The sequence below is a fragment of the Pinus tabuliformis genome, chromosome J (genome assembly GCF_031772625.1).
Source record: "Pinus tabuliformis cultivar Carrire ecotype Pingquan chromosome J, CPIR1, whole genome shotgun sequence".
Taxonomy (NCBI): Eukaryota; Viridiplantae; Streptophyta; class Pinopsida; order Pinales; family Pinaceae; genus Pinus; species Pinus tabuliformis.
The window spans coordinates 1,510,947,482-1,510,968,213 of record NC_142295.1 but is presented as its reverse complement, the minus strand read 5'-3'; the positions used below and the strand labels follow the sequence as shown (position 1 = coordinate 1,510,968,213).

The following is a 20,732-nucleotide window of genomic DNA, read 5'->3' as shown; positions in this document are numbered from 1 at the left end:
GTAAGCTCAAAGTGGTGTTTGTGGCATGACACACCCTTTAGACTAATGGGTTTGGCTTGTAAGAGGTTGCTCTGTAGTTATCTTCTGTAATACATTTATATGATGTTAGCAGTGGGAATAACTTTGTTTATGGAATAACCTTGGTTATTCCCATACATGGGCAGGAGATGAATTCTCTTTGGATTTCCCATGTATGAATTCTCTATGTTTTTGTATCATGCCAATGATACTAAACTAGGACTCTCTATTTTGATGGCTCTAAGGAGCAAAGGGTTGTACATCCCAACAACCTTCCATTATCGACTAGGGTATGCTCGAAACCACCTATTTCATGGGCCCCGATGAAGGATTGGAAACTTGCATCTTGTCATACCCTCTCATACTCATGTGGAAAAATACGACCAAGCATTCAATCATTCCTTCCAGAATAGGGCTAGGGTCCCTAAGCAAAGTTTCCTTTGGGGATGCCCTTGTGGGGTATCTTCATCAATAAATAACCCTTCTTTCTTGGATGAATTCTCTTTGGTGTAGGTAGGGGATGAGAGTCATCTTCCTCCATGAATATATGAACTTCGTTGAATAATATTGCCTTGGGCAATTCATTAATGGAAGGAAGTTGATTTAATATTCTCGTTGAATCCATTCACTGATCAGTTGATTTATCCAACATTGTTTCGCTTCACTGCAAAAAGGAAAAAAAATATCAACGAAAATTCTAGATGCATAATTGATTCCTAATGCCTTCCACGTCCACATTCTTATTTCTTGCAGCACTACTTCTCTGTCACTCTACATTTATCTGCACTTCTATCGATGTACCTTTACACTTTTAGTGCAAATGCTAGTATAATTGGCTTCAAGGTATAGTATAGATAAACATGACAATGATCATATTCTTTAACATCAAAATCACATTCATCCTATGATACAAGTATCTACGTATGGAACAAATATGCCCATAACACATCTAGATCATAGTAACATAATCTATGTTTGTTGCCTTTTCCAAATTACAAGAATCGTCATTACAGGGGGTCAAAGTAATAGGCATTGTCAAGAAAATAGAACCATGGGCATATTTGCGTTTGAGTATACATTAATCAAATTAATTTAAATATAAAATGATTTTTTAAACGACATTTTTATCAAATTTACATGGCGAGGTCATGAAAGAGGAGAATTATTATTATTATTATTTTATGGCAGTGAAATGAATGAAGTATTTTGGAAAGTTATAATTCAAATATATTGTATTTTGAATTTTTTGGTTTTTTTTCATTCAATTTTTTTCAAAATTTAATAAATATTAATTAGAAATACAAATTTTAATTATACAATTTACCTAATTTAAAAGTTTTAATTTTTTATGATATTAAATTTATTTATAGATTCAAAAATACATTTTAAAACATAATAATTTCAAAAAAAAAATTATAATAATTAAAATTAAAAACAAAAAACTTAGAAATAATTAAACTACATCTTTTAAAATTTAATTTAATATAATTAAACTGCATCTTTTAAAATTTAATTTAATGCAGCAAAGGCTAATCATTTCATAATCCCTATTCAAGGATGTGATCACATTGTTGTATAGGACTCTGCATCTCCTTCAAAGTCACTTTAATTTTCATGTAAACCTTACCAATGTAGTTAAAATGAAACAATTTTTGTCCACGGGAAAGTGTTCAACAAGTTGCGTCCTTGGCATTGATGTTGATATAGTTAGTGTATTTCACAATCACATTCTTTACATTATTCATCAACTAGGAAGCGTGAGGGTACTTGGTTGTCCAAACATAAACATAATTTAGGAGCAATGTTTGTATAATTGATTATAATGCCTAGAATTATGTAGGCTTTGACACTTCACAGAAGTTCAAATGTATATTTATGGTACATAATTTTGAAAATTAGTTTTGTATAATTGAATTGTTTTAAGAAATTATGAAAATTGTATATTAGATTTATTTTAATCATGAAAATTTGTATATTAGATTTATTTTAATCAAGAGTTCAAGAGAGGTAACTAATAAGAAATTAATGATTCTCAATTTCTTTAATAAAAAAAGATATGCTTTGAGCTTTTAAAGGTAGATTTCAATATTATACTTCTCTACCAAATTCGAAATGGGTTATTTTGAATTTATATATATATATATATATATATATATATATATATATTTTGACATTTATATGAGATAAACATAAATTCTATTTTGTTAATGGCATTTATTTATTTACATTTTGTTAATGATATTTATTTAGTTAATATGAAATTAATATTATTTATTTATATATATATATATATATATATATATATATATATATATATATATATATATAATTTATAATTTAATGTTAAAAGAGTATTATATTTATGTTTTTTATCAATATATGTATTTTTGAATTTTTTTTCTCATAAAAAGAATAATAAATTTAATTTAACAAAAAATTTAAACATCCATAAATTTTCATGGTAGTTTTGTTTTTATCCTTTACTTAATAAGTTCAAAGTTAAAATAGTTTAATAAAACAAATTTATATCATTAATTTTGAAATTTCCTTGTACTAATATATAACATAGATTTATATTACTATTTTTACTGCAACAAGGGATTTACCTTTTAACTAGCTTGAATGACAACTCATAAGTGATTCAAACAAAGATTTATCAATTAGAGAAGAAATGAGAGTTTCTATAAGAGGATTCAGATGAAACCACCTTTGAACTTAAAATATGTCTATAAAATGTTTCCCCTTAAAAAAAAAAATTAAATTTAAACCTTACCCTTTTTTACAACCTCTTTCAAGCATAACATATTTTTATAATAGTAAACTTCCATGTACACATTAGAGTATTTAGAGCATGTTGAGAGTAAACCAACCTAGATCTATGATAACTTCAAATCTACCCAAATATTCCACTCTTTCAGTGTATCTTTCACCTTTAAGAACAATTACTAATTATTTAATTAATTTAAGTAATAAATATATAAATCACTGATGATCTAATTTCTCTAAAATCCGGTAGGAATTCATTGAAATCACAAGTTTGATGGGTAGACCCTACACAATAAAAGTGCCCTAAGAATTTTTTAGGGTGCTGAATATATATATATATATATATATAATCAAAAACCTAGTTTAAATAACATAACTCAAGATTTAAAAGAAGCCTTAATAAAGCTCTCCACAAAGCTAAGCGATAATGGCGGGAGCAACCTAGGGTTTGCAGCTGCAACCTGTAACCTCAGCAACAGTTCTGGCAGCACAAAGGGACAGATTAGCAGATTTACTCCACAGAGGTCGAGGACTGACCCGACAAATGGTAAACGAGGGGTCCACTGGGACCCCAACCTTCAAGCAGGTCGTCATGCAAAAGCAGAAAACGTTAGAAGGGTTTAAAATCAATGGCTCTGGAGACCGTAAGGATGGCAGCGGCAGCAGAGGAGAAAGGACACAGCCGCTGCAGAAAGAGACAAGAAAAAACCCCCCGATGAAGGGCAAAGCCAATAATGAACAGGAGACAGAGGGTAAAAGACCGGAAGCAGAACAAAGGAACACAGTACCAATAACAGCCCACAATGAAGGCGGGAAAGAAAATGGTAAAGAGCCGCAAACACAAGCGGAAGAGGAGCAAGCAAAGACAGACAACCCCGGCTCCAAACAACCAACTCAAGGGGCTTGCAAACCAAAGAAAAAGGAAACCCTCCGAGTAGTCTTCTCAGATCCAGATATTCAGGCCTATAGAGACCACATGATGGAGCACGCAGTTATCTGCAAATTTATGGGACTATGGCCAACAGAACGCACTCTCTGCCAATGGATAAAACAGCACTGGAAGCCAAAAGGGGACGTTAAACTCCACCTTGGAGCCAAAGGCTTCTTCACGGTTGTCTTCACAAACCTAGAAGACAAGGACAGAATCTTCGACGGCGGCCCTTACTTCTTTGCCTCCGCTGGACTCTATATGAGGCCATGGAAGGCAAACTTTGTACCTGAACAAGAGACATTCACACAAGTTCCAGTGTGGATCAGGCTATTTTCACTACCCATAGACTATTGGGGACTGGCAACGCTCAAGCAGATTGGAGACCGGCTCGGAACCTTCATCAAGGCTTCTGAAGCCACAGTGCAACGAAGATATACCTCCTGTGCGCGCATTTGTGTTGAGATGGACGTCTCGGGGGCCCTGCATGAAGGTCTGTGGCTGGAATTCAGAGATGAAGACTACTATCAGGCCATCGACTACGAACAGATCCCCTTCCGTTGCAGAAAGTTCCATGAGCACGGACACCTAGTCAGAGAGTGCCCTCTCAACAAAACAGGGGAAGAACACAAACAAGAACAAGCAACAAAGAATAAAGAGGCTTTCACAAGGCCAAAACTACGACAGAGAGCCAACAGGAAACGAACACACAGAGCAGAGACAGGACATGGTATCATCACTAACACCTTCAGCATCCTGGAAACGGACACAGACTCAGAAGGCACTAACAGAGACACAAAACGCATTGAAGCACCAGACAACAAGATAGAACATACTATTCAGGATGGGGAGGAAAATACACTCAGAACAGAAGTGCAAATGCAAGAGCACGAAGAGGTACATGATGAAGACACTGATATGTTAACCAGCGATGGGGGAAGCAAGGATCTAGAGCTCAATGCAATCCTAGAAAAAGAAGGAGTCAACCTACCAGCTCTGGAAAAAAGTTGGAAAACCTAAGGGCTAGACAACATACCTGAAGAAGAAATCAGGAAAATCAGTGATCTCTTCATAGAAAGACAAAAAGTGGAAATCGAAAGGCAAAACAGAAGATTAGGCATCGCAAAAGGTACAAGTAAGCAATCAAAACTCATAGCTCTCAACCCTACAGGCCGAAAGCCAAATAAAAGAAGAGGCAGAAGAACCAGCGGAGAGGTATTGCATGACCTAGGGGTTCTAATGATTAATTCTGGGAAAATGAAGGCTCTTCATGCCTTCCAGACCTACCAATGAGTCTTTTAGTTACCAATGAAGGTCATCTCATGGAATGCAAGAGGGCTAAACAGCCAAGCTAAGCAGAGACTACTCAAGAGAAAGTTCCAACAGGAAAAGCCAGATATCATGTTCATCCAGGAGACCAAATGCGCCACCAACCAAATAGAGATCATCAGCAAGAGACTTGGTAAACCAATCAAATATATAGAGGTAGCCAGTCACGGATGGGAAGGAGGCATAGCTACATTTTGGGACACCCGAGCAATAAACATCATCTCAATGGAGGCTGCACGCTCGTTTATTGCCACTGAAGTTCAAATAACAGGTAACTCTGATACCTACCTATGCATTAATGTCTATGGCCCGCAAAGACTAGAGGACAAATTTTCTTTTCTTAATTCTCTTATGAATTTAAAGTTAAGATACCCCACCTCTAAGATCATCATGGGGGGAGACTTTAACATGATAACATCCCTGCTGGAGAAGAAGGGAGGTCTCAGAAAGCTCAACAAAGATTCAGAGCTATTTGTTGATTTTATAGAAGCTGCAAAGCTCGTAGACATCCTCCCCAAAAATGGTTCCTACACATGGAACAATAGAAGAGGAGGAGACAATAGGATCGCCTCCCGGCTGGATCGATTTCTGATTTCGGAAAGTATCCTACTCGGAGGAGCCACTGTGGATTCTGATATCCTCCCCAGTGGAGGATCGGATCACTGGCCCATAGCTTTGGAAGCAGCCATCCTAGGCACCCCCAGAAACAAGCCATTCCGATTTGAAAAGTTTTGGTTAACTCATCCCGACTTCCCAAATCTGCTGAAGGAATGGTGGCACGAACCATTGGATCTAACAGGTACCAAAATGTTCAAGTTTCAAAACAAGCTAAAACACATCAAACACAGAATCAAAGAATGGAACACTGAAAAGTTTGGAAACATCTTCCAGGAAAAGAACATTATTGAAGGAAAGTTAAATCAAATTCACACAGAATGGGCTTCCGGGACCTACAAAGAAGACTCAAAAGAACAGGAGAAGGTTCTGATGCAGCAATGGCAACTTCGCTGCCAACAGGAAGAAACTTTGTGGAAACAAAAATCAAGGATCCATTGGCTGAAGGAGGGAGAGCAAAATACAAAATTCTTCCACAGATCAACTATGGACTACAGGGGAGCAAACAAAATCCTTAGGCTCAAAAATGAAACAGGGGAAATCCTTCAAAACCACAAGGACATATCAACGCTGCTCACCAGGCACTTTCAGCACATAGCTAAGGAAACGCAAGAAGATAGATCCGAGGCCATAGAGGAACTAACTAAAGCAATACCACGCACCATAACCTCAGAGCAAAACTCTGCACTGCTCAGAAAAGTTTCAATGGAGGAAGTGGAGGAAGCGGTCAAAAGCATGCCAATGGATAAAGCACCGGGACCGGATGGCTTTACAATCAACTTCTACAAAGCTTGCTGGTCAACCATCAAAACAGAGGTTTGGGAAATTGTCGAAGACTCAAGACGCTCAGGTTCTATACTCAAATCCCTGAACGCCACTTTCATAGCGCTTATCCCCAAGGAAGAAGAAGCCAATTCCCCTAACAAGTTTCGGCCTATAGCCCTCTGCAATGTGATATACAAAATCATTTCTAAAGTCATTGCAAATAGACTTAAGCCTGTTCTTCCTAACCTTATCTCAGAAGAACAATCAGGGTATGTGGAAGGCAGGCAGATTCTAGACAATATCCTCTTAGCTCAGGAGATGATTCACACCCTGCAGACAAGGAAACTTCCAGGTATGCTAATGCAACTAGACCTCTCAAAAGCATTTGACAAAGTAAACTGGAATTACTTGGAGGCCATTCTAAAGGCCTTCGGCTTTGACTCGCAATGGATCAAATGGATCCTCGCTCTAATCAAGTCTTCCAACTTTTCCATCCTAGTAAACGGATCCCCCTCTGCTCCATTCTCCCCCTCCCGTGGTATTCGTCAAGGAGACCCTCTCTCCCCCTTCCTTTTTGTAATCCTCATGGAAGGGCTCAGTAGGCTCATTCACAAAGCAAGAAAGGAGAGAAAGCTTTCTGGCCTACGCCCTTTCCCCTCCATTCCTGCCACTACGCACCAGCAATTTGTTGACGACACAATGTTACATGGCTCTCCTACTGTCAAAGAGGCTATGGCCTTCAAAAGTATCCTCCATCTCTTTAGTAAAGCTTCAGGTATGGAGATAAACCAGGCCAAATCGACTATATTCTTCTTCAACACTCATCCTGCCATCCAGATCCATCTTTCCAATATCCTGGGGTTTCGAAAAAGCTCTCTCCCTTCTAAGTATCTGGGAGCCCCTCTCACCACCAAGCCTTGGCAAAAAATTCACTGGGAAAACATCTTAGCAAAACTGGAGAAAAAATGCAAGCATTGGACTCACAGGGCTCTTAACCTAGCAGGGAGACTTGTCCTAACCAAAGCTGTTCTGCAGGCCATTCCGCAGTATTTGCTTTCCATCATGCCGGCCCCCAGCGGCATCATGCAGAAGATTAGAAACATCCAACGATCCTTTCTATGGAGTGGTAATGCGGAAAAAAGAAAATGGGCACTAGTGGCCTAGAGCAAGCTCTGCACCTCAAAAGCAGCTGGAGGTTTAAACTTAATTGACCCCCATATCATCAACAAGACATGTGGAGCCAAGTTATGGTGGCGTTGGCTGAAGGAAATCAACCTACCGTGGGCCAGACACTGGAAGGAGAAATACACTCCCCACTACAACAATCAGGACCTAATCAGGATACAAGAAACTCCGGAGGGCTCTCCAATATGGAACTTAGCCAGAAGAAACCGCAACTTAATTCAGGACCATAGCTTTTGGGAGATCCGCAACGGAGAAACTGCCCTCTTTTGGGAAGATGCTTGGCAGCAGCTTCCAAAACTGGAACAACCAGAGCTAGAAGAGTTCAAAACAGATTGCCAGAACAGGGGAAAATTCACAGTCCACCACTACTGGAACCCTAACAGCTGCGACCAGGAATGGAGGGAATGGGCTGTCCAGGATGAGGAGAACCCAATTGAAGAAAATAACAGCACAAAAAACCTCCTGAAAGGCCTAAATAACCGCACTATCAGGAAGACCACAGAAAACGACATCCTGAGATGGGGTATGAAAGGCAGCGGGAACTTCACTCTCAAAGAAGCCAGAGAGCAACTTGAACTCTCGGAGCAACTGGAGGCGACTCAGTGGAGCAGCAAGGTTTGGGACGCCACATTTTGGCCTAAAATAAAAACCTTCTTATGGCTCCTCATGAGCAGGAAAACCCTCACGTGGGAGAACTTGCGCAGAAAAGGTTTCGAAGGCCCCTCCATTTGCCCCATGTGCAAACAGGCAGAAGAAACCATGAACCACCTTTTCAACTCCTGCAACTGGGCCGATCAATTATGGCAAAGAATGGAAACTACATTGAAGCAAACAAACAGAGACAGGGAATCCATACACAATACCATCATGCACTGGCCTACCAATTACTCCAACAACACAAGAATCAACAACATATGGAAAATTCTACCAGGCTTCATCACTTGGACCCTCTGGAAAGAAAGAAATCGCAGAATTTTTCAGGATGAGCATAGAAGCATAGAATACCTGCATAGCATCTTAATCCAAAACATGCGCCAACTAATCCTAGTGAAATGCAAGGCAGATCCTGACAATCATCCTTCGGCCGAGGACCAACGAATACTGGAAGCCTTCAACCTGCTCAATGCTCCTCAACCGGGTTCATCCGGACAACAGCAACACTTCAACACAGAACCAAAGAGCTGGAGGCCACCACCGGAAGGGTTTTTAAAACTAAACTTTGACGGTGCCTCGAGAGGCAATCCCGGCCAAGCAGGGATTGGAGGAGTCATCAGAAATCATGAAGGAGACATACTCTACATTTACAGCAAAGCTCTGGGGGAAGGCACCAATAATGAAATGGAGTTTGCAGCGCTGGAAAAAGGGTTGAGGATCCTCCAAACTAATCAAACAGGCAAGGCAGTAATTGAAGGAGACTCAGAGGTGGCCATTAATGTAGCCAGGAGAATCCAGGGAGGAACGTCGGCTAGCAAAGTAACCAAACATTGGCGACTGTCCAAAGTCACAGACAACATTGCCAAAATGATCGGGGCAATGAAAGGACTCATCTTTCATGCAGTAAGGCGTAATGCCAATGCGGTCGCTGACCACTTGGCTAATCATGGGATTGAACACCCCAACGAAATATGGGACAGCTGTTGGCAGCAGGTCGACAACCCGCAGTTAAAGAGCAAGTGCATCCAGCTCTCACAATTGGATATGGTGACGACAGTGGAGCCCGTCCGGAGGGTCGAATAGACCTTCTCCATAATGGCATGAACAGGCTGACTAGGCGTATACCATTTATTCCAAGCAGCATGCGAAGGACATACAGGATGAGGGCAACCATGAAAGCAGCAGGTGACAAAGATTTGGGCAGGGCCATAATCTGGGGTGATATGAGCCGCCGAATCATTACAACGAACAGGGACACATGGCACATTTTGGGGCATGCAGGGCGCGGCGACCGTAGGAGGGCTCAATTATCCCAAATCCCAAACAAAAATCCTTCACGTCGCAATAATGGTGATCAGACGTGCAAGTTGCACAAATTTATCCGATCACTCGCCGGAAACCTCCCCGATTTTGATTATATAATCACTCTCAATTACCCAACGACAGACATTGTTTCTGTGGATAGCATTCTCGTCCCTCCTCTTTCTGCAATTAACGATCGAGATTCTGCTAGGCAAGAAAGCAGCACTATGGCTGGGGAGACTAGCCGCAATCAATCTGCCAACAAAGATTTGCAGCAGGCCAGGGAGATGTTCGAGAGGCGAACCTCGCAGCGAAACAAGCGCAGAATTATTGATTTAGAGGCCACGGTCAAGGATGAGGAAATCAAACTCTCTGATCAGCAAATCGAAAATGAGGTCGACTGGATCCAGGACCCGGGAACTCCCAGCACCCGGGCCACTCAGTTCGTAAGAACTCAGGCAGAAGCTTGGCGAATGAAGACCCTCCTTGCCAAAGCCATGGACGTCCAGGGGGAGCACGCGGATCAGCTGCGTAAACTCAAGCAGTTTGCTGAAACTATTGCGCATGATCACATGGCAGTGGTGGAAAGCAGCGAGTTCAAACTGAGTGCAATCCAACAACAAGTCGACACCATGACGAAGAAACTCACTGTGCTGATCAAGATTCTGCAGCAATTCATTGGGAAAGACAACAAGCCAGCCGACGAGCAGAAGACTGAACCTTCAGGTGACCAGCAGGGTGCCTCTTCCAGGCCTGGGCAAAGCTACATGGCAAAACCCAACCCGGCTCTGGAAATGTTCAAACGCCTCTGATTCGGCAGTCCTTCTGGCCTCCCCTGCTCTTCTCTTCTCGGCGGGTTCTATGTCTTCGTTCCAGGTTTCTTTTGTCTTTGTCTACTGTCCACTCGTGCTTACTGCCGCCCTGCGTGGTGTGCATGCTCTCAGTCTTCAGTTATATAGTTTTTTCCAGTCCTCTGTCATTCTAGACTCTTCTGATATCATGGGGCAAGGCCTGCAGTTCAGCGGCCAGTAATCTGCTTCTGCAGAATTTTGTACTATATTTTTGTTAATATAAAGCTTACTTACACAAAAAAAACATAACTCAAGATTTCACGACAAATTTTTCCTCTGAATTCTGACACCAAAATTCTAAAAAAACACTAAAAACAACTCCAAATAAAATATCCCATTCAAATTGAACCCATTTTTAACCTATGCCACTTTATTCACACCCAAAAAAATCATTTCTCGTGTTTTCACATTTAATTGGATATTTTGTTTCTTCGACAAGCATCCATGGAAATCTTAATTTCTTATTTTTAATGTCGAAATTTGTAGAGCATTTAACTAGATATTTTGTTTCTTCGACAAGCATCCTTGGAAATCTTAATTTTCTATTTTTATTGTCGAAAATGGTTGAGCATTTAATTGGATATTTTGTTTCTTCGAAAAGCATCCTTGGAAATCTTAATTTCTTATTTTTAATGTCGAAAATTGTTGAGAAGTCTTTTATAAGGATGTAATAAGTGAAATAGCAGTAAAATTACTTAATTATAAGTAATATAGATATGTATTTTTTTATTTTTTTAAGTATAATTTTAATAAAATTTTATATTAATTACCAAAATTTTCTTAGAAAAGAAAATAGATGGATTCATTACATGTTTAAAATATCTATATAACTTTATTCTATACCACTTTATTCTATACAAGTTAAATTCAAAAATTATTTTAAATTATCTATTTTTGTATGTATATAATTATTCAAAATTGAACAACTAGAGTGGTCTTATATATTTATAGAGCCGTTATATATATATATATATATATGTATGATGGTGATGAGTGGTCTTATATATTTATAGAGCCGTTATATATATATATATATATATATATGTATGATGGTGATGAGTTAATGTATGTCTATACATTAAAAACAAATTTTTTTAATATTATTTTTTATTAATTAATTAACTTAACGTAGCCACATTAATAAATATTGTTGAAATAAATCAACATTATATATAACCTTAATATTAATATATTAATATATTAATTAATTTAATATTATTATTGTATATTAATATTTTTAATATTAATTAATATAATTAATACTAATACATATATATTTGATAAAACCTTAAAGTTACGTTAGGGCAAAGCTGATCCATAAAACATAAATTAGTTTATCTCCATCTTAAATTTTTAATAAGTATCACCTTGGTTTTTTTTGTCCTTTTATTGATTAAAGAAAATATTAATTATTATGATGTTATTCTATTTTTGTCAAGTTATTATTTTATCAACTCTGAATTCGAATTTTAGTTGGGAGGTTAACTACTAAAGTTCAATTTTATTGGTCCCTTCCTTTTCAGGGCTGAGGGACAATTGTAATCGTATGTGAGATTTTCATTAATATATGTATATGAACGAGAGTTTATAAGGATAATTTAACTCAATATTTCTAATTTTTAGATCCGGAGCACTTTTTAGTTAATGTCTGAGCTTCGTCCAACTGTTATTTTAATGAATGGGAAATTTAAAAGTCTTATTTGGCCTCATCAAGGCAAAATATTAGGAAATTTAGGTTAAACTTAAATGACAAATGATATTAAAAATTTAAGTTTCAAGTAGGTAATGCTGATATTAGTTCATAGACATTTTAGGTTTACGTTTTAAGAGCATATTTAATTGCATGTTTGCAAAGATACGGAGAGTTTACGAAATAACTCACACATGTTTAAACACGCGCTTTGCATGCAATATTCCACTTGCGGTGAGCTTAAGTCGATTGTAGATTCCCTGAATATTTCGGAATCCGACGGACATGGGTGCAGTAAAAAAATTGACCGCGCCCATGTCAATCGGATTCCCAAATAATCCGAGAATCTGCAATAGACTTAAGGATAGCCCTCCACTTGTCAGGCATATTCCACTTGTTTTCACTTTAAGCGATTATCTTATTCCACTTGTTTTCACTTTAAGCGATTCTCTTTTTTTCACTTCACTTCCCTTTTCATGGTGAGTCATCTCACTTCTTGGTATGGCTCACTTCTTGGTTCTCGTTGTGAGGAACATTCAAATACTAGTCATGCTTTATAGAAAAAGGCTTTGCAACAAAGGTAAAATTCCAATTATGCCTTGTAGAAGAAAGAACAAATCTTTGCCACAAAGTTAAATACAATTATAGAAGCAAAGGTAGCGTTAGAAGCAGTCAATTAAGCTAATTATGATGCGGCGGATTCATATACATCTTATAGTAGATCCAGTGGGTGAAGCGACACCAAAGCAAGCAGCCACATATATTGTTGTTTTATATCTTACATATAAATATCAAGATGCAGATACATAACCATAGCATGCGACACCAAAGCAAGCAGCCACACATATTGTTGTTTTATATCCTACATTTAAATATCAAGATCCAGATACATAGCCATAGCCTACAAACATCAATAACAAGGAAAGATAGAGTGGAGCCAGTTGCTTAATGAATTCCAGCTCCTCAGCGAGCTGCAAACTTGGATAACAAGTTTGGGCAATCTTTAGTAGCGTGATTTGTGTTACTGCAATGGTTGCATATAACCATTTCTTCTTTGCACCATGCAATGAGCTTCTTAGCACTCATAAAAAACCACTCATCTATGCTGGCACCAGTTGCATAGCTATTCTGAGCAGAAGTAGATCAAGGTCTAGTAAGAGCAGTCCCTGATGCAGCAAATGTATCAGTGGATGCATTTGAGTACCACAAAGTATAACACAATCCCTTAACTGTAGTAAATACTGGTAGATTCACAATCACAAAAACATTGGCTAGGTCAAAACAATCTTTTGTGATTCACGATGACTTACTTTTTCAACTGGTCTTCAGCCACAAAGGGATTGAATTTCCTGCATTTCTCATGCAGAAAATCAATAAAGAAGATGCAGAGCCATATCCTATAATTATTGTTAAGTTGTTTTGCAAGCTGAGAGCTAGAAGCATCGTCAAATAAAGGTGACTCGGTCATTTTTAAAAAGATATGGTTATCAATCAACCAAAAATTACTTTTCAACTGGTATTTAGTGACAAAATGATTGAATTTCCTTCATTTCCCATGCAGACAATCAATAAAGAAGATGCAGAGCCATATCCTACAATTATTGTTGAGTTGTTTTGCAAGCTAGAGGGTATTAAGACTTTAGAGCTGGAAGCATCATCAAATAAAGGTGTTCCTAGTGACTTTTGGTCATTTTTTAAAAGATATGGTTATCAATCAACCAACAGTTATTCTCAGAGCTTGTTTCATTTTGAGGTAATTTTTCTATTCTCCAATTAATTTTTGCAGGATTGTAATTTCTGGTTTCTTAGAATGCATATTTATGAGTAAGAAAAATGTTATACTTTTTCTTTCATAATTGAATTACGGTTGATGATATCTGATGATATCATAATAAGAAGGATATGCAAAATGCTAAATATCAAAAGTATTACCTATCACATATTATAACAGTATCTACAGTGTGTAGGTTTATTCCCAATCCTCCTGCTGTTGTGGAAAATATAAAAGAAAATCATGGAGTGCCCTTAACTTGGTAACTTTTGTATCCTTCTCGGTTCAATTCAGGGTTTTCAAAGTTGTTGAAGCTAAGCAACTCTAAATAAAAAATCCACCACTAGAACAAGCTTCGTCGAGAAAGCAGGAGGAAAGATGGAATCCCTAAGTTTATTAATTGCATGGAGAAAGACCGCCATGCCTGTGTATTCTATTCCCATTTTCTTCGATATTATAATACAAATTCATTTCCTTGGCCTCTATTTCTATTAAGGGTTAGCAACTTCTTTTATAACCCTCCCTTCATATGGGGCATTCTCTTAAGTTAAAAATAATGGAGAAATGGTTATATGGTTGTAACGTATCTCCTTAGTTTAGGATTAGTTCCTAGAGTTTAGGAGGTTGTTTACAACTACCTATTTTCCAGTGATGTATTTAATATTGTAATATTCATTTGATGTGATGTAGAGTGAACAAGAGTGAGAGTCTCCTCTTTGTTTGAGTGCAGTATCCCAGGTGTCGTACACACCTGTGAGCTGCAACTCCTTCATTTAATTCAAAGTGTGATTTTTATCTTGGTATCAGAGCTTAGGATAGAGGTAGCCTCAAATTTTTTTATGGATGTATCATTAGTTACATATCTGTAGTGGTAGGAGTGCATGTAAATGTATTTGTGTGATTAGGTGGAACTGCAGTAACACCTGGAGCGAAGGGTCTCAGATGACTGATCATCTTTGAGCCGAAGAAAGGGTTGAGCAATTGGCGCGGATTTTTTGAAGACAGTCGCGCCAATCCAAAACAAAACAGAAAGGCGCGATTTTTTTAAGAACAGAAGCGCCCATTGGCGCGGGTTTGGGGCTGATAAGCGCGCCAACAAAATTATAACTAAATTGGCGCGGATCCGTGGCTGTTAAGCGCGCCAATTTCTGTGGACACCGTGAATTTTTCTTTTCTGCAATTGGCGCGGATTTGTAGCTGTTCAGAGCACCATAGAGCCAAACTCTTTCTCAATGGAAATCTGCAATTTTTTGTTGCAGATCGGAGTTGCCCGGTGGTGGCACATGGAGATTTCTGCTAGGTGGTAGCAGATTTGACTTGCCCGGTCGTGGCAAATTGAGGTTCCTTGATCCGCTCGGATCAGACCTGCCCGATGGTGGCGAATTGGGGTTCCGTGATCTGCTCAGAGGTAGCAGATTGGACCTGCCCGGTGGTGGCGAATCAGAGCTCTGTGATATGCTCGGTGGAAGAAGATCGGTTTTTTGCCCGGTGGTGGCGCAGTGCAGCTCCTTGATCTGTTCGGTGGAAGCAGATCGCCTTTGCCTGGTGGTGGCGTGTTGGAGCTTGCTTATTGATCTGTTCGGTGGTAGTAGATCGGTTTTGCCCGGTGGTGGCACAGTGAAGTCCCTGATCTGTTCGGCGGCAGCAAATCGGACTTGCCTGGTGGTGGCACAGTGAAGTTCTTGATCTGTTTGGTGGAAGCAGATCGGACTTGCCCAGTGGTGGCCGATTGGAGTTTTCAGTTGGGCGAAAATGAACAACAGTATCGAATCACACCTCCACGAGTCCGGCATACTCGATGGAACGAATTTCTCCAACTGGAAATTCAAAATGCAAACTTTGCTGGAGAGCGTAAATGCATGGGCGATCGTTGAAGGAAATGAGCCGAGATCTGGAACAGCGACCCAAGAACAAGACTGGGATAAAAGAGAAACGAAAGCAAAAGTTATACTGAAGATGTCTGTTAAGGACAATATTATCCCACATATCAGAGATTCCAAGTCAGCTGTTGATCTATGGACAACGATCAAGAACCTGTACAAGACTCAGAATACAAATCGTGTTCTGGCACTCAAGGGAAAGCTGTTTGCATTGAAGATGGAAGAGAATGAGTCTGTTGGTGGATTCATGGCCAGAGTCAAGGATCTGAGAGACAAACTGGGAGCTATTGTATAAAAAGTGTTCGACTCAAATCTAGTTACCCTCACATTGAACAGAATGACGGATGAATATCAGACATTCATTGCAGGACTGTCAGCGAGGGAGAAAGCCCCTTCATTTGATGAGCTGACAGCGATTCTGCTCCAGGAGGAGGAGTGAAGACAGAATCTGAAAACTCAGAGCAATGACCTAGCTCTGATGGCGAAGAGGCGACAGTACAGAGGAAAGCAACACCAGAACCAACATCAGCAACAACAACCGCAGCAGCAGCAACAGAAGGGGGCCAAATCTTTTCAAAAGAGACCATTCAGAGGTATGACTGATAATTATGTTAAGAGATGTTTTTATTGTGGGAAACCTGGTCATTAGATTAAGGAATGCTATAAGAGGCAGGCGGATGAAAGAAAAGGCAAACAGAGGAAACATCAGGGCTGTTTTGCTAGAGAAGAGGAGGACCACAGCCATGATCTTCGACTATTCACAGTCAATTGTGCTCTTTCGGCATCAAAGGGAGATGAGGACGACATATGGTATGTCGACTCTGGCGCATCCTCACACATGACCGGTAGGAAAGACTGTTTTGAATTTCTTGAAGAATCTGCATGTGGATCAAAAATTTATCTAGGAGATGACAGTGGGCATGAGATCAAAGGATGTGGAGATATTCCTGTGAAGCTACCTAGTGGCGACACTAAACATCTTAAAAATGTATTATATGTTCCAGGAATTAAGAAAAACTTGATCTCTGTCTCAATGATTACAGACCAGGACATGCAGGTGCAATTCTTTAAGAATGGTTGTGTCATTAAGGATAGCCAGACGGAAACAGTTGCAACAGGAGTGCGCGTGGGGAATTTGTACAGATTGGATGCAAAGAGTATGCCATGACAAGCAATGGTTGCAGCTAGATCAACAGTCGAAAATCTCTGACATCAGAGATTTGGACATCTCAATTTGCAAGACCTCATCTTACTTCAGAAGAAAGGTATGGTCGATGGACTCCCTGTTTTTCATAATGTGAAGCTGGAATGTAATGGATGTGCATTAGGGAAAATGCATAGAGAAGAGTTCCCTTTTCATGTCAACAGAAAGGAAAGAGACATCCTAGAACTAGTGCATACAGATATCTGTGGACTTATGCAAACTAGGTCCTTAGGAGGTGCATATTATTTTCTGTTGTTTACAGATGACTGCACTAGGTTTTCATGGGTGTATTTTTTAAGTAAAAAGAGTCAAGCCTTTCGGTACTTTAAAGAGTTCAAATTTATGATAGAGAACCAAACAGGAAAGAGGATAAAGATTCTCTGCTCGGACCAAGGGGGAGAATACAGGTTAGGAGAGTTCATGAACTTCTGCAAGAAGCATGGGATTATGCAGCAATTTACAGTGCCACACACTCCACAGCAGAATGGAGTAGCAGAACGCAAGAACAAAACTCTTGTGGAGTGCGCCAGAAGTATGCTTCAAGGTAAAGGTATATCAAATGGTCTTTGGGCAGAAGCCATTAATACTGTTGTTTATTTAAAGAATAGGAGTCCTACTAAATGTCTAGGCTTCAAAACCCCTTTTGAAGCATTGTTTGGACTCAAACCAGCAGTTAGTCATCTAAGAATATTTGGATCTAAAGCTTATGCTCATATACCAAAAGCAGATAGAAAGAAGTTAGACCCCAAAACCTTGAAATGTATATTTTTAGGATATGGCACAGAGTATAAGGCATACAAGTTATATAATCCTGTGACTCATAAAGTTTTTGCAAGCAGAGATGTTGTTTTTCATGAACAGACTGAAGATGGAAAGGAAGACTCTAGCAATGACAGCCACATTCCATTGTTGATAGAGATGAACAGTGACGAAGATGAAGAGCAGGAGCAGGAGCAGAAACAGGAAGAAGTAGCAGCAGATAGTGTAATAAGTGATGATGCAGGCCCAGAAAGTGCTGAAACAGATAGAGTTGAGGTAAGTCCTCTACCTAGAAGATCAGGTAGGAAGACTAGACTACCTGAAAGATTGAAAGGCTATGCTTTAATGTCCAAAATTTTAAACATTGTAGAACCTTCAAATTATGAAGAAGCAAGTAAATCAAATGAATGGAGGGCTGCAATGCATGAGGAAATTGAATCAATATATAGAAATCATACTTGGGATTTAGTTGAGTTGCCTGAAGGAAAAACCCCTATAGGTTGTAAGTGGCTGTATAAACCTAAGATAAATGCAGATGGGAGTGTAGAAAAATTCAAAGCTAGACTGGTAGCAAAGGGTTATTCACAACAAGAAGGCATAGATTTCGATGACACCTTTGTCCCTGTAGCGAAACTAAATACAATCAGAATGCTAATCTCTTTAGCAAAAAAACATAAATGGAAGCTACACCAGCTAGATGTTGAGTCTACATTTCTGAATGGAGAATTAAAGGAAGAAATTTATTTAGTACACCCTCCTGGTTTTGTGAAAAAGGGGCAGGAGAATTTAGTGTGTAAATTGCATAAGGCACTTTATGGTTTGAAACAAGCACCCAGATCATGGTATGAGAAAATTGATTCATTTTTTATACAGCATGGTTTTCATAGGATCCTCAACGACCCAAACCTGTATACCAAGATAAATAAACAGAGGAAAATCATTTTGATTTCTTTGTATGTGGATGACATGATTATAACAGGAAATGCAAATAATTTGATCAAAGAAATCAAGCAGCAAATGTCACAGGTATTTGAAATGAAAGACCTGAGAGATCTTCATTATTGCCTAGGTTTAGAGGTGTGGAAAGATTCTGGTTAGACTTTTCTAACTCAAGGAAAGTATGCCAGAACCCTGTTGGAAAGATTCAGAATGGAACAGTGTAAAACAACAACAACACCATTGCACCAGAATCTCAAGTTAAGCAGTGATGATGGCACAAAACAGGTGGATGCCACTTTGTATAGACAGCTAGTGGGAAGTTTGATATATCTCACGACAAATAGACCTGATCTGGCATACTCTATTAGTGTGCTGAGCCAGTTTATGTCCAGACCACTTGAAAGTCACTGGATTGCAGCAAAATGTGTGTTGAGGTACCTTAGTGGTACTTGTAATTATGGTATTTTATACAATGACATTTCTGATGTTACTTTAGCAGGTTATTCAGATTCTTATTGGGCAGGTGACCTGGATGATCGTAGATCCATCACAGGTTATGCATTTAGTATTGGATCCGGGGTTATCTCGTGGAGTAGCAAAAAGCAGAGTACTGTAGCATTATCATCATGTAAAGCTAAGTACCAGGCATTGTGTGCAGCAACATGCGAAGCCATCTGGTTGAGGAGATTGCTTAGCGATGCAGGCGAAAGTCAGAAAGAAGCAACCAGCATCAAAACTGACAACCAGAGCACAATAAAGCTTGCATACAATCCAATTTTCCATAAAAATACTAAACATATTGACACTCAGTTTCATTTTGTTCGAGAAAAGATACAGTCAAAAGAAATATGTGTGGAGTATTGTAATACTTGTGATAATTTAGCTGATATTTTTACTAAGTCTTTAGGGCGAGTAAAGTTTGAGTTATTTAGAGGGATGTTAGGACTGCAAAATAACCCTTTCTCCATTAAGGGGGGGAGTTAAAAATAATGGAGAAATGGTTATATGGTTGTAACGTATCTCCTTAGTTTAGGATTAGTTCCTAGAGTTTAGGAGGTTGTTTACAACTACCTATTTTTCAGTGATGTATTTAATATTGTAATATTCATTTGATGTGATGCAGAGTGAACAAAAGTGAGAGTCTCCTCTTTGTTTGAGTGCAGTCTCCCAGGTGCCATACACACCCGTGAGCTGCAACTCCTTCATTTAATTCAAAATGTGATTTTTATCTTCTTACTCTTTCTCTCCTGTATGTATTTTAGGTAACTCCACATCTGAATCCTCGCAAGTTGACAGTCAACCATTAAACTATTTGCAGTGCTAGAATAATGCTATGCTTATTGGAACCCTCGGAGGGACTAGCCTTGCAATTGATGCTGCTATCTTATGGCTCTAGGCATGGGATAAATGAATATCGATCCGGAAATGAAACTATTGGTTTTAAAAATGAAATTGCCTTTGACCTAGCTATGGGGTAAATTGCTGCTACCTAAATCTTCCAAGGGAGGCAGGAACGACAATTCTGCTTCCAAAGGAAAAAGGAGGGACAACAAGTTCTCCTTCAAAAGGAGGAATGAATAGGATTAGATGCTCAAAGTTCAAAGCCTGAAGAAGATAACATAGGACTGCGGATATGCTTTAAATCACCAAGGGTTTTTAAGAATCTATGCTATGATTTGTGTTAGGCATTAAGAGCCATTAAAGTGACTTTATTGGAGACTAAACGCAAGTTTCCTCCTCTTTTGAGAGCAATTGATAGAAAGACAGGACTTTCTTCAAGGTGGAGGACTTCTCTGCCAAGTGGTGCTCACAACTATGTAGTTATGCAACGTGTGTTAACAATTATCTGGTCCTCCGTCTGCATGCATAAGTAAGTGGTGTGGCAATTATGATTAACTTTTCAACTTTTCAATAATAGATAATAAATCGAACTATAGTTTTTGTTTGGGGTCAACTAACCATGACTTAGTTATAACTATTCTTTTCATTAGTCGTTTTCATGTGGTGTGGCAATTATGATTAACTTTTCAATAATAGATAATAATCGAACTACAGTTTTTGTTTGGGGTCAACTAA

General features: G+C 38.8%; 1 protein-coding gene and 1 pseudogene across 1 annotated transcript; both read left to right on the top strand.

The window, feature by feature from the left end:
* Positions 1–5,020: 5,020 nt before the first annotated feature.
* On the top strand, positions 5,021–9,343 carry LOC149233191 (uncharacterized). Its single transcript, XM_089382120.1, has 2 exons — positions 5,021–6,814; positions 7,652–9,343. Exons 1-2 carry the CDS (start codon positions 5,021–5,023, stop codon positions 9,341–9,343), a joined length of 3,486 nt encoding a protein of 1,161 aa, XP_089238246.1.
* Positions 9,344–10,561: 1,218 nt separating this feature from the next.
* Positions 10,562–20,732, top strand: part of LOC149233190 (alpha,alpha-trehalose-phosphate synthase [UDP-forming] 5-like) — a 36,110-nt pseudogene continuing 25,939 nt past the window's right edge.